Genomic DNA, 14,660 nt, shown 5'->3' on the forward strand with positions numbered 1-14,660 from the left:
ATGTTCATAGAACTGAAGTTATAATAGATGGGTCTTTTTTTTTTAAGTGAACATGGGCCACTGTAACATACAAATTCCTTTTTTTGCTAGACTCTTCCTTTCTTATCAAACACAACAACCAACCAAATAGGCGCACAGCTCAGACATCAGACTGCAGGGAAAAAGGAAGAGAAATAGAATTGTTACAGTAGCCAGGTACATGTCAATGGCACACAGTTTTACAGAGGTACACATAGGAATTTGTAATGGCTAAAGCTCAGCCCCACTGACAGCCTTTATAAAGCATGGAAGGTCAATGGCAAGAGAGTCTCACCCAGCATATGCATTAGGAGGCTGTCGTGAAGGTGGCACAGGTGAGTAGCCCTTGTTGGGGCCCAGAGGTGAACCTGACGGGTAGCCAGAAGGGGCGTACGGGCCCCCCTTAGCCTGGGGGGGCCCAGGCGCGTACGGCGCTGCGCTCTGCGTGGTGGATGTCACTCCCCACACCGTGGTCACTACTGACAGTTGCTGCTGCTGGCTCACGGGGCCACCCCCGCTTTGCCAGCCCAGGCCCGACATGCCTCCGGCATCACTGCACCAAGACAACAACGCAACAGTCACAAACCCAAAGCCCAAGCCTTATTGGTATCCAAGAACTGCCTCACCATATGAGGCATGCCCTGAAGCCTCAAAACAAGCATTTTAAAAGAAACTGAACATGTACAGTCATTCCCAGCATCAAGAGTCAGCAGCCACTGGACCAACACATTGAATCACTAGCTCAGAGAAATAAAAGAACAGAAATGACATTTATACTCAGAGATGCAGTTTTTTTTTTTCTTCTTCTAATATTGACACCCTTCATGACTCGCACAAGTCTAGTACCGCTGACTATACGGCAGGGCTATGTAAATGGATGTTTTGGCTTCGTTATAATTTAATTATTAAAGATATACTTTCTGAAACATTTCCTTTTGTACAAATTAAGTAATGAATGAAGTATCTTTAATAAGGAACCGAAAATACCTTCTTACAGGTTTCTACTGGGGAGTCTATCAAAGAAAGGGTTAAAGAACTGCCCACACAGGATTTGCACAAGCAATAATGCGGACACTAGCATCTCTAGAACAACAGCATCAATCAAGCCTTCCAGAATGAAGGGAACATGGCAATATGTTAATAAGAATAGAATGGCATAGAGTATTTAAAAGACATTTGTTCAAGCAGTCATAAGAATTGTTTTAAGGTTAGTGACATATCAGAATGGCAATTTTGCAACTTGTAAAGGTTAAAAAAATAACATCAAGCCATCAATGGCCAAACAGAAAATGACAATCAGCAGATTTAGCACTATGAGTTCCTTAAGAAGACTCCAATTTTTTAAAACATTATACCACTAATGCGACACGATCATTGCATCACATCCTGTTGTCGTTATACTGTGAAGCATTAGTGTAAGAAACTCAAGAATTGACAACCCACATTTCCCAATTTCTCAAAATACAGCAGACATACAGTTACATTTTAAGAATAATTTGTATTTAACACCCCACACTCAAGCACTGTAGCTTGTTACTATGAGTTTGAACTTGTCATTAGCCAATGGAATTTCACAATTAGATTTCAGAAACGATCAGCGCTGATACTAACCAAGTATATCCTAATTTCAGATGTCTAATTCTGAGCCTTTAAAACCTATGATCCTTGATTGTGGATTCAGCTTGAACAATACGTAAAACATAATGCCCTCTATATCTCCACCAGCAAGACATCTAGGTTAAGCATGCAATAACAAAATGCTACTGGACTGACATCTGCTGCTTATCGCAAGAAATTTATACGTATGGCATGAATTTGAGGTAAAAGGCATTTCCCAACGAAAACTTAAAAGCTAAGCTTTTGATAGTGTAATTCTGCACATTGAAGGGCTGCTACCACGACTAATTGAACAGCTAACTGGCTGTGAAAGAGAGAGTGCCCTTTGAAGATTTACAAATGCATAAATAAAGAAAAAATAACACGGCGAAACTGCCTGGCATACCAGAAAAACACTACAGTAAATATAGGCTAGTCCAGTGTGATCACAAATTTCAGAAAATGACTACACTGTTTGCAATGCACGAAAAGCCATACAGTGGACAGCAATGAAATTCAAGATGACATCAGTAGGGGAAGAACACGTTCGATTGGACAATAACTTTATCAAAAGTAACTAATGCAGCAAAATGTTCCCATCAATGTTATTGCAATGTAAAGATAATACAATAATGTAGCTTCCACTGGCCGTAGCTGAATACCTATCCAGATTCCATTTCAAGACCTTTACTCAACTATGGCCTCTGCTTGCAAAAACCTTAGGTACCACTCATGCACAAATGTTTACTGCCGCAAAACAGGTGTGAAGTACAGAAGTGTGCATCAATGTCTGACAGGCAGCAACAATTGAACAATGCACTCAAGTGAAATGACACGTCTGGTCACAAGCAATTGGCACTTGACTGCAGTTTTTAATCGAGTAGCTCTACGAGTGATTCCGTCACTACAACGCAGTGCATGTACCGCCTTGCAGCTGCACCTTTTCCTCGCTGGCGAAAGGGTAGCTGCTGCACTATTGCACGCATAATTCCAGGATCGGACCCAAACGTTATACTAGCCTTTCGACAATCCAAAGACGCATTATAGTCGTGAAAGCATAGTCGATAGTGACTGAAGCGACAAGCATGAGCCCACAGGCGTTGCCAGATGGGGATCTTGGGGTGGGAGGTGGATTTCAACCCCCTCCGAAAATTGTCAATGTTTCGCTTGTATACACGCGCACATAAATTAAGAAGGGTGAGGTCAGAACACGCCCCCCCCCCCCTTGAAATAAATTTCTTGCTACGCCCCTGTCCGAGCCCAACAAAAATATTTCCCGCATAAAGCTACGACCTGTAGTGGGTAAAGGGAATGCTTTACGTGTAATGAGTACGCTCAAATGATCAACACCCCCCCCCCCCCTCAAAAAGAAATGAAGAAAAAAAAAGCTGCGCTTTGCGCTGCAGCTTTCAATGCGCGCTCACACACGCTCCGTCGCTGCACCAGGTGTACCACGCCGCATATCCTTCATCGATGTTGCACCGACCGATCTCACTGAAAGCAGCGTTATCCGGTGACGCCAGAAACGTCGATTCACTTCTGTACTGCTGGCGCGTGAACGGTCGCCAAGAAATAAGCGTTATCCCGTGACGACACAAACGTCGGTGCAGTTCTGTGCTGGCGCATGAACTGCCGTCAATATTGTGCGACATCAACATTGGTAAATAACCAATGACAGGCGTAACACCGGAGCTCTGCACACTAAGGTAATTTATAACGGCGTCACGTGGGCGCTTTCGATCGAAAGTGCCCTCGTGAACAAACTTATCTTGGCGTTGACGTCGTGTAACAAGTTTGTACGACAAAGTTCCTTAGTAGCGGTAAGCTCTATGGTATGAACAGAACAGGCGAACCGGGATGTTTAGGGTCCCTCATCGGACCGGGAGTGCAACACGAGAGAATATGCTCAACTCGCTTTTAAAATCTTCCCCTCGAAAATTTCACACGACACAAGAATCAGCTTTTGCGGACAAGCATCAGGACGTTGCAAGCGGCTTTACATTGCGAAACTTACCGTGCGTGATCATTATGTGACAACGGCTGTAGTAGAAATAAAGAATATCAAACCATCATGCTTTGATATGAAAAAAACGGGGGGGGGGGGGGCACGACTGTTTCAAATGAAGGTGTGTTTCTATGAAGTTACGATAATAGTTTGCGAAAGTGCAACTAAAAAGCGTGCCACAATCTGCTTCTGAGCGCACCAATGCTACACGTCCCCTCACGCTAACTTTTACAAGCTGCGAGGACTTCGTAAAAAAAAAAAAGTTCTCATCGTTTGTGCGCGCAAGTATTGTCGGTGTACTATGTACCGACGTCCTCAAACAAAAATACAGGCCTACCACGTAAACCATCAGACTGGCGATGAAGAAGAAACAATCGCGCACATGGCAGAGCGGGGCTACTCTTGTATGAAAACAAGTTCGATCAGCAGCGAACTTCAAAACGTCGCGGGTCGGCGCACACGCCGGCCCGAGGAGCGCAGCTCGAGTAACAACGTACAGGAAAGTTTTACCGATCCACCAAGGGACGGCCACACGAGCAAAAACACAGATGAATAGAAACTACGCAGGTAAATCACCAAGTTAAGAGCGGTAAAGAAGTGGTTTAAAAGTTTTTATATGTCATATTAAGCAAAGACAAACTTTCGATCCACCAAAGGACACCGGTGCAGACCAAAACGATGCCGCGGTTAACTGTTGCAGTTCGCGACAGCCGAAACAAAGACAGGCCGATCGTGCACAGTAGTTACAGGATTGGCTTGTCGTCTTCTGCTCTGTGCTAACGGCGTTAAACAAGCCAAAGGAACCGCATCCAAAAACGGCGGCGCCGACCGCGTTTTGTTCCATATGATCGGCGAGGCTCTCACTCACGTTAGCGCTCGCGGCTTGCTGCGCGCTCTCGGCTCGTTTTACTCCGCAAAAAGGGAAGCTTACCTTCCGGAAAGCGTTTGCCCATCGCAGTAAACATCAGCCACAATTTCAAGTTGGGTCATGGGCGTGATAGAACACATGATTTCGCGTGGAAACCCATATAAAACGCAATCACACACGCACGCACACACCACACATTCACGCCATTGTTAGAGGATGGCTGCCACTCGCTCAGACGAGCGCGAGTGCGCATGCCCGGAAGCGGCGTGACGTCACGCGCGGAGCGGTCCATGCCAACCGAGCAGCTGGCGGTCGCTCGCGGTTGGCAAAGCCGCTGGGACTGCGAGCGCGACTGCGCTCGAGCGTCGAGGACGACCTTACACGCGCGCAAAAGGCGGAAAATCAATATCTGCTGCACACATACACGGAAGTCCTTGAAAATCCCTTTGTCTCTGCTGCAGCCGCCGCAGAGTATGCTGGCCGCGAAGTGAAATCGACCACTAGGATGGCCGACGCTACGAGGTTGCCATCTGAACTCACGCGCGGCCAAAATGCCAGAAGGGCGTGTTCGTGTGAATTGTGCGTGATAGCGAATAATAATGCTAACACAATGAATGCTGGAAGTTTGCCTGCGCCGATCAAGCACAGTGCGACATGGTCAGCCCACCCAGCAAGTTTCGCAAATACCGCCGCCGCTCAGTAAACGTACTCCCAGTACTCCTCCGCCGAACGTGAAAATAGACACGTCCATCGCTGTTTCCATTTCCTCATAGATGGCGCTCGCCCCGGAGGTCGTCGTCTGCTCTTCGCGAGCGTTTGTTTTTTGCAGTTCACGCTGCAACAACTTTCGCACTTGGGACGCTGACTGTTCGGCATTTATAATTAGCATGAATTATGGCGTGTGTGACGCGTGATAAGCCATAGTAGCCTTGATGAAACGATAAGTTTTGCATGCAGTAGATGAGCGTATGTTAAGTTCTAGACAAAGGAATTTACGTAATTTACACGAAATCGATGGTAACAACCTCGAAAATGTGTATACAAGCAAGCGAAGTGCTTTGAGCATCGAAAAAAAAAGGTATTTTCTGACATAGAGGTGCGTCTGATCGATGAGACGAATGTATTCAAAGTAAAGGCGTGTGTGGTGCGTTTGGAAAGAAAACCTTAACGCACGGGCGGATCCAGAGGGGGGGGGGGGTGCAGAGGTGTCCGGATGTCCTGTAAACCCCCACCCCTCAGAAAAATCCTGTATCCGCCCTGGGCTTAAAAGTTTGAGTTGCGCGTATCACCATGTTTCCGCTAACGTGCCGTACATTTACGTGTGCACGAAAAGTGCAAAGAACCAATGAGTAACGAACAAACAAGCGGCGGCTGCACAAAGTTTGGGACATCTCACACAAGGTCAGAAGCAGAGAGGGCAACGCGAGGAAGAATCAGTACGATAGTACGCGAGCGGCTTCTAGCGCACTCCCTCTCACTCATAAATCGCTCAAAACCTCCCAAATCCCCCGCCGCCAGAGGTAGCGCAAAAACGAAGAGCCGCGCTTTTCTACAACACCCTACCCTAGCCGTGCCATGGACGGAGACAAAGCTGCGAAAAGCAAAAAATAATAATAATAAAGAAGAGAGAGAGAGAAAGAGAAACAGGCGCATGCGCACCGGCGAACGCTGTCGCGTCGTCTGCTACACAAGCGGGACTACTTGTTTATCGCGGACTCATGCTGATGCACTCCGGCCGAGCTCGTCTGCTTCGCAGTTTTCGGGTTCTTCGCTCCCCTCTGGTCACTCCGCTTCCTCTCTCAATTCGCCGGTTCAATGCCGCTCTCACCCACACGTCGTTCGCCTGTGCAGAGGAGGTGTCTCATCAAGAAAGAATGAACAAAACTGTTAGCATCGCCCCGCAAGCCCTCGCTCCGCGGTTTACTTAGCGGGATCGCGCACTACTGGCGGTCGTACAGCGAGGCAGCGGCTAGCCTTGGCACCGTCGCTGCAACAGCCGGCGTAGCGAAGTGAAACTCGGTGGGAGGAGACTCGAGTCCCCCTCCCCTCGTTTTGTCGCTCGCTTTCTTTCGATTTCGCGTGTGGTTTCGAAAAGTAAACTGATGGCTTTGTTCTCGAGATTGCATGAGCACCAACAACCGGCAAATAGACATCGGATTTCGCCACTTAGGCGATCGGTCTGCCCATGAGTGCTTTGCAACGAGCGTCAATGCGGATTTTGAATGCCTAGATAATGAACAAAAATTTGTACCAGCTCCAATTAAATCCTTTTCGTTTTGTTCTCATATGCAAATTTTTGCCCCTTTTGCAAGTAGTAAAGGATCACCTGAGAGCTCTCTTGCCGAACGATGCACTAAACATGTAGCATGGTACAAGCACATGCACAAAATTGGGGAGGGGCAAAGCATGTAGGGAAGTGTGTTTCAGCTGCACTAACGTGAAACCTGTGGAGCGGCGAAGCATGAAATGTGCACCGGTGTTTCTCACAGCAAGATCACTGCTAATGGACAATGGGAGACAGAAGAGAGATTAGACAAGAGACCCGCAGTCCGCTTTTAGTTAACGTGCACGCTGCGAATCTTTATTGTTCAACTAGGCACAAGAGAAATCTCCCACCGGCACTACATTGCAGGTCAAGATCCAGTGCCTATATATACGCGGTGGCCGGTGAACGGTTGTGCAGCGCAAACAATCGTTTTTTTTTTTTTTTTTCAGTAAGGAAACTTGCTAGCAGACGCTGCCTGCGTCGGCGTTGTCTCTCGCCGGAGAGGGCGCGTTCTCGTTCCTTCCGAGCTTGGTAGGCGTTCTTCGCAGAAAGAGCGTTCCCGTAGTCAACGCGCGCCGTTCGCTCTCTCTCGCCACACGGCGAGTGCTGAGGCGGTGGCGCCCTCTCTTGTGCTCAAGCAAATGGACCATCCCGACAGCAGACGACGACGCACGATGCACGCCGACACGTCGAGGCCCTAAACTGCTTCGCCCCTAAAATACCAAAGCATGGAGAAACGGGGAATCTGAGATGGAAACAATAGCAGAGATACCATGAACTGGGGCAAATGCTGCTGATGCCAGACGCGCGGCAGCGCAAACTGTATCATCAGTGTGTACCCGCGTGCAGTTTTTGCAGCAGGCTGTACCCAATATTTACGAGGGTATGCTGTCGCAAGTTTTTCTCCGTCTTATCCGTATAGTCGCTCCTTATTGAAACTTCTGACTGAGAATATCGTGTCAGCGGTGCCCTTGCAATATTCCTTACGTCAATGCTCTCCTGGTTCCGATATCTGTCTGCACTGTTTTCTTGCCAAAGTACTTCTGAACCATTGTACAACCACCACTTCGGTCCCTCTTTTTTCATTCTTGAATTACAGAGGCGAATATATAAACAAAAATGTCACACAAGCAGACAATTAAAGGCACGGATAACTGCCCAGTGTTGATTTCCGAGCCATATTACCGCATGGCAGAAAGCGACGACACAAATTGCGAGCCTCCATTTGACTTCATCAGATGAAAGCACCCTTCGCTTTCCAGCCCGATACCAAATCGCGTGTTAACTGTAGGCTCAATTAGGTATACACATGAGAATCCACAAGTTGTATCCAGGACGAACAATTTCTCGAGTGCTGTCGTCGGTTTGTCGACGTATCCTTAGACGCACGCTCGGTGTTCCGATGAAGCTCTTCTTTCTTTTTCTTTTTTTTTTCAGCTACCGACATTCTTTACAGGTGGCGTCACAATTGATCCATCTGTTTACGCGGAATAATATTAATGTCTTGGAGTTGCACGTAAACATGAGTTCGTATTCGCGTCGAATGCGTACATATACTGGCAAAGCTTTGGTGTGACGAGCACGAAGTTTCCAACGATAAATTCTGTCTTGCTTTTTAAATGTTTTCCTTTTTTTTTTTTCTTGAGGACCTCAATTATTCACTGGCTTGGCAACAAAACCGGCAAAAGAAAAGAGAGACAATACAAGCAGATGATGATGGACGACGATCTCCGCACTACAATGTATTTATTTACTTATTTATTTATTGTCACAGTAATTGTAGAAACATTCCAAGCGAATTCTCGCAGACAGCGAGAAGCCGCGACATTTCGTTTAAATTGCAAGCGCGACACGATCGTACGCTGTGGGAGAAGAGGTGTGCGAATGTGAAACGAGAATAATGGCGGCCGCTTTATGCTTGCTTGCCGTCTTCCCTCCGGATAGGAGGGAAGGAGTGGCGGGGAATGACGAACCTGCGTCTCCTACTCTCGCAGTCTTGCCAAGCTTATGGAATTTCCCCTACGTACATAAGGAAAACTGCTTTGAGAAAGGGGAGAAACCGGTCGAATCAAAGTGAACTTTGAGTATGGCGTGGATGGAACGAACGTGGTGTCCGAAACATGGTATATCGCTATAATGGCACGACGGTATATGTTTTGATTTCAGTTGCCGCAAATTATCTTCGCATTAGTGTGTGAAAAACGACCCGATCGCGATGCATGCAGATAGTCAAGGCATCTCGAAAAGTAAACGACAAGGTGTTTATATAGATGCCCTCCATGGGCTCGTTCCCGAAGCGTTGCCATACAACGCCATAGAATCCGCGCACTTTATGGTGAATTAATTATCTGCAATCAGCGGATAAAATTCAGCGCAAAAAAAAAAGAAAAACCTTGGCACTTTTGCTATCCAACCTTGTTCTGCATGTACAGATGCATGTGCTGATGTGTTGTGTGAATGCGACCTCATTCAGAAGGGTATAAAAACTTGTTCTCTGACAGTTGGGCATAAGTGCAGTAGTTTTACTGTATACACACATCTTAAAACGGTTATAATTTTTTTTCAAGTACGGAACGCTGCTGTACACTTGCAAACCACGTGAAAAATGTTACCTTTTACATAAAGTATACGAACAAACGGAACCGTAAGTTCTTGAGTAATTAGAGGGACCTTAAAACCTGTCTTATGAGGGAGAAAGGGGATAAGAATGTTGGTATCACTGTACTCTGGCTATATACACGTTACAGCAATCCGTGCGGCTCAGCGCATATGGTGCCATCGCGCCCTATCTTAGAGCAGGTAATCTGCAGCGGGTATATACGAGGGCTATTCAAAAAGTAAGGGCCGTTTGCTAATATTTAAATATTTACACATTAGAATGAAGATTTAATTGTGCAGCGCCATCTGTAAATTCTTCAAGGAGGTACTGTTCTGACTCAGTAGTCGTCTGCTTGTCGGGGAATGCAAACGACAATGTCTGCGAAAATCGTTGCTCGCTGCTCCTGTTGTGAAGTGCGAGCTGTAATTCGATTTTCGCTTGCACAAGGATCATCAGCTTCTCAAATTTATGTGGAATTGTGCCTAGTTTATGGACATGAAGATGATGAATCAAGGAAAGGTAATAAAATCGTGTCGAGACTTGACAAATGGCCGCACAAATGTGCACGACTAAGAGCGGAGTGGAAGGGCCAGAATCCAGACCACTGAAACTGTTCAACAAGTGGACCGGGCATTGCGATTAGATCGACGACTGACAGTCGTCTGTCAGATGAACTTCCTCTTGTCAGCCGCACTACAATTTGCACGATTGTAACTGAAGAGCCCAGATATCAGTGTGTCTGCAAGGTGGGTACTAAAAATGCTTACCGGCCTACTCAAACAGCAAAGAATTCCCAGGCGGCGAACTTCTATGCAGAGGGACTAAAGAAATTGGTGCAGTGGAACGAAAAGTGCTTAGAATTTAACGGTGATTATGTAGAAAAGTGAAGTAGTCTTGTGCTAAACTAAACCAGCCAATAAAAACTTTTACTAACGAATATTTATTTTTGGGGGACCAAACGGCCCTTACTTTTTGAATAACCCTCGTACAGAGACAGGGCGAGAGGGTATGGCTGGTGGCTTCGAAGCCTTCCCACGTGCCCTGTGTTGGAAGTCGCGTTTTCGAAGACGCGTTGAAGCGAGAGGGTATGTTGCTCGCCTGCGCTGTTTACCATGCCATTGTTGTGACAGCGACAGTGTTAGCGGCCATCGAGTGCGATGTGTTGGCATGTGCGCGCGCGACACCACACTTATCAATTTAAGTAGTATACGCTACAACAGCCGATAAAACTACGAACCTCACTTCGAGTAGTACTGGCACACTGCTTCGCCTTTCGGGTGGAACTTCGATTTGTTGCCTATTTGTACGACGGTGCATCAAATTCACGCGAACGTCGGGGTTTTGGCGCCACAATCAACACGTACTGGGCTGCTATTCTGGACACTGTCGACTTCTGTCATGTTGCCGAATTCACTGTCCTGTCTGATCTGATTGGTTCATATTGCCGCCGTTACGAAGACTGGCCATATGGCCGAATTCGACAATGTACCTTTAGTTTCGTTCGGGACCTTGAATTATAGGTAGGCATATTCGCTCTTGCATGCCTTCACTCGTTTCTCAAATGCGAGTGAGAGAGCGGATGAATGCACCTTGATAACACGGCCGGCCATTACAGCAAGATACGGTCACAAAAATGCCCCTCTACGACTATTTTGCTGCTTGCAAATTAGTCGTAACAACATCCGTCAGACGGTGCAATAGCCCAAACGGATGTTATTACAGCTTTACGCACCAACAACTCACGATCGCGCGGCAGAAAAGGCGCAAGTAAAATCGACTGTATACATGGTGTGCCAAGCGCGCAGCAAGCGGATAAGGTGCCGGGCTTCCGCCGCCTCGAACTGGGTCCAAGCAGCCTTTGTTGTGTCGTGCCGCGATATGCAGGCCACGAGTTGCACAAGGCACTCGCGGGGCCACAAGCGTGTGTGTTGCGAGGCTCTCGCCCGTTGGCCCGGCTGACGGATGCGCCGGACAATCGGCGGCGGTGCGCGAAGAGGGGCCGCGCGCACGTAACACCGCGCGACGTCGGATGAGACGTTGCGAAAGCGACGCCGGCAGTCCTTACAACAGGCCGTTGTGAAGCAGGCCGTCGCGCGCGTCACACGGCCAACCTCAAAAATAAACAACAGAGGAGTGACCGCGGCGATTCTAGTTGTATGCCTTAGGGACAAAACGGCAGATTTCAGGCATTCAAGCGTAACTTCGCGTTGCTCATGCCCTGACGGTGCCAGCATGGCATCGTGTCCTCTAGATTTTCTGAGCCTGCAGGACTCTAGAACCCGGAAGCAGTACTTAGCACCCTCTGGTAACACTGGGCAGAAATATACGTTGATTCCGACTACAATTGTATGTCAGAATCGATGAAAAACTTGCATAACAAATTGTACTGATAGAATCAAGAATCGAAACTTGTAAGCTTTGACTAGACACCTAAGCGGGTGTTATTCGAACATGTTTGGTTCTTCGTTTCGGCAAGCTACGACAAGGCGTGTCAACGCCATGTGTCGGTATCTCGTGTGTTTCACCGACGTCTGCCGACCACAAAACACAAACATGTGGGGACCTGCCGCCTTCTCAAATGTCGACAGCGCGCAACGCCGGTACGCTGCGTCGTCTGCTACATCACTGCTGCTTCGCACTCGCGCAAGTTTGCACCATGCCGGCAAATTAAATCAGCAGGGAGGGAGCAGAAGAATCGCGAGCTATCCCTGCACTTTTTCAAACGAACGACGTAATTCAGAGGACGACTGGTGCACCGCTGAAACAAGTGGCACGCTGCAGCACCTCGTGTTCAACCAGGTGGTGCAAACGATTCCAACGGCGTGCACTCTCCCCATGCAAATAATACGCTCAGTGAAGGCACGCTCGTGAAAGTTCGTTCTTGAGAATCGATGACAAACGGATCTCAGTACGCGTCTTGACAGGGCCACATCGGCGTTGGAAGGCGCGAAAGCGTTCGCCATCGTTAGCTTGTGCGGAACGGCTGAGACGAGAAACCGCAACTGAGCTCTATCGGACCGGACGAATTTCCGACGTGTGAAGCATGGCCTAATTCATCATTGTCGTCAAATGCCCCGTCACCGTCGCCGCACCGGTGTGCATCATGAGACACCCGCTGTCCCCTCAGAAACGCTCTTGACGTCTCGAGCGTCCCTTTTTTTTTTTCAAGGAGACACCGGCGAGGAAACGCGATCCCTTGAGCGCTGCCGCCGTGACGGGTAGGTTTGGCGACTATGAATCTCGCCTGAGGAGGCGATGACAAGGTAAAGCACAAGCGTGCGAAGAAGGGTTGCGCCATTCTCGTGAAGCCACCGCAGCCGTTCTTATCTCTGAGGGTTGGCTGTCGCGGCCAGTCGGTGCAAGCGCGCGTCGTTCACCGCGCAGGTCTGCCCGCGCACGACAAGGCTGCTTGGCTCTTGGGCCAAGATGGGACTTGGATCGATGTCGAACGCCCTCGAAGAAAACAGGCGGGCTCCAGGAGAGAGCGCGGCGGCGCGTATACTGGCGTGACCTCAAGGCGTGACCACGTAAACCGACTCCTCTGTAAACAGAAGGGCGCGCGAGGACGAAGCGTCGTCCTTGGCGCGGCCATGCCAAGGCTTCGCGTCGTCCGGCCTCGTCGCTTCCGCCGACGTGCCGGCAACGCTGGGCAGCACCGCCGAGGTTCACGGGTGACAACGGATTCGCCGCAAACGCCCCCACCACCTCCGTGTTCCACCAAGGCGCGGGACAGAGAAAAGTGTGCGCCGCGAACGGTTTCCGAAAGCCGACGCAGATGACGTTTATCAGAATAACGCGTACATATTTACTCTCCCCTCGCGATCACGTCTTCCAACTTCGCGATCGGCTAAATCGCGACTCGTGATTACGCATGTTGCGCTGCTGTCGTCACCTACTGCAGTCATTTTTGTCGTGTGAAGTCGAAAGAAAAGCCAATGAGGCGGCGCGTCACGCTGCTGTGGGGGCGTATTTTGTAGTTATCACGTTTCATTTTTTAAAATTAATTTTGGGACGTAATACCCCAAAATTTCATGTTAGTTAAACTAGATATGCCTCTGAAGTGTGGCTATTCATGAGCGTAAGGTCATGCATATGAGCAGAATCAGTTCGGTGCTTCTTGTGACTCATTCTTTTAAGCCTACGGTGCTTGGCTGCTGACCTGCAAGTCGCTGGTTCAGTTTCGGCCGCGGCGGTTCCAGTTCGATGGAAGTGAAGTGATAGAGGCCCGTGTACTTAGATTTAGGTGCACGTTGCAGGTCGAAATTTCCAGAGCCCTCCATTACGGATGGTCTCATAATCAATGATTATCATTGTTTTGGCACGTAAAACACCCGGAATTTTTATTATGCCTCAATTTTTTATTTAACTGTCTGCTTGCTTCGAAGAAATAAACATGGAACGAGTAAATAACACGAGTTGCACGGTTAAGTAGCCACAGCATCAGGAATAGTGGCGGACCAGGCGTCCTTGCCATGAGACGCATACACGCTATAGACCACCTCATTTCCCGGCTCACACGGCAGGCCTTGATTTCGATAGGACACAGTAGAGGAAGACGAGACTCGCTTTATATTAATCCCGAATGCAGGCGCATACATCACGTTTTAACGCGATAGCGTTAAAGAGCTCGTATCGCAGAAATTCCGCCGTCGGCGTCGGCACCGTTGGTTGTGAGCGAAAAATCATCATCTTGTCCGTGACCAAAAAATCTAAAAAGCTGGAAATAAAATAAATTATAAAAATGTTTGGGTCCGAGTGAGAATCGCACCCAGGCCGTCGGCGTGGCAAACAGGTGTTCTACCACACAGCCACGCCTCTGCTTGGAGTTGCACTGAAAGTAACTTTCATGCTTCCCAAATATACGCGTCCTGTATACAGGTGTCACAGTACGAGATGTAATATCGCAGTAATATTGCGTGGTACAAGCGTACATTGCCATCGGGCGTCACACCATGTCAATATCATAACGACTTGGTGGTTTAAAGACAGCCACCCATTGCAAAAGGCACACACATTAATACGCCCTTAAGGCCACGTAGTGGCGGCATCGCAACTTCGAAAAAGTTTCTGGTTTAAAGCATGCTACCCATTACATAAGGCACACACCTTAGTGCGCGCATTCTGTTAAACACTCGTAGTGTTCGAAGTGCGCACTAGGGGCAGGATATCGCTACCGCGTTCAACTCTTAAAGGCGAAGCTTAAGCGGCCCCCATTTTTATCCTTACGAATACTATTTAAAAAAAAAAATAACGCTATGTTGACTTCGTGAACGTGCTCTATACCAGTGTTGTACGGAACGGCGTTCCA

The 14,660-nt window shown here is 48.2% G+C and overlaps 1 protein-coding gene across 4 annotated transcripts in view; it reads right to left on the minus strand.

Moving 5' to 3' along the window:
- Positions 1-14,660, minus strand: part of LOC119405144 (zinc finger MIZ domain-containing protein 2) — a 155,101-nt gene that overhangs the window by 26,921 nt on the left and 113,520 nt on the right. The window contains exons 1-2 of one of the 4 annotated variants that reach the window (XM_037671955.2): positions 4,551-5,030; positions 314-571 (exon numbers count right to left, since the gene is read on the minus strand). In XM_037671955.2, coding sequence (XP_037527883.1) covers positions 314-571; positions 4,551-4,627 — 335 coding nt within the window. In that variant the 5' untranslated portion in view covers positions 4,628-5,030. Of the gene's footprint in view, positions 1-313; positions 572-3,038; positions 3,101-4,550; positions 5,031-14,660 lie in introns of those variants that run through there. The other 3 variants (XM_037671947.2, XM_037671963.2, XM_037671971.2) reach the window with 3 other exon arrangements.

The sequence above is a fragment of the Rhipicephalus sanguineus genome, chromosome 1 (assembly GCF_013339695.2).
Source record: "Rhipicephalus sanguineus isolate Rsan-2018 chromosome 1, BIME_Rsan_1.4, whole genome shotgun sequence".
NCBI classification, from domain to species: Eukaryota; Metazoa; Arthropoda; class Arachnida; order Ixodida; family Ixodidae; genus Rhipicephalus; species Rhipicephalus sanguineus.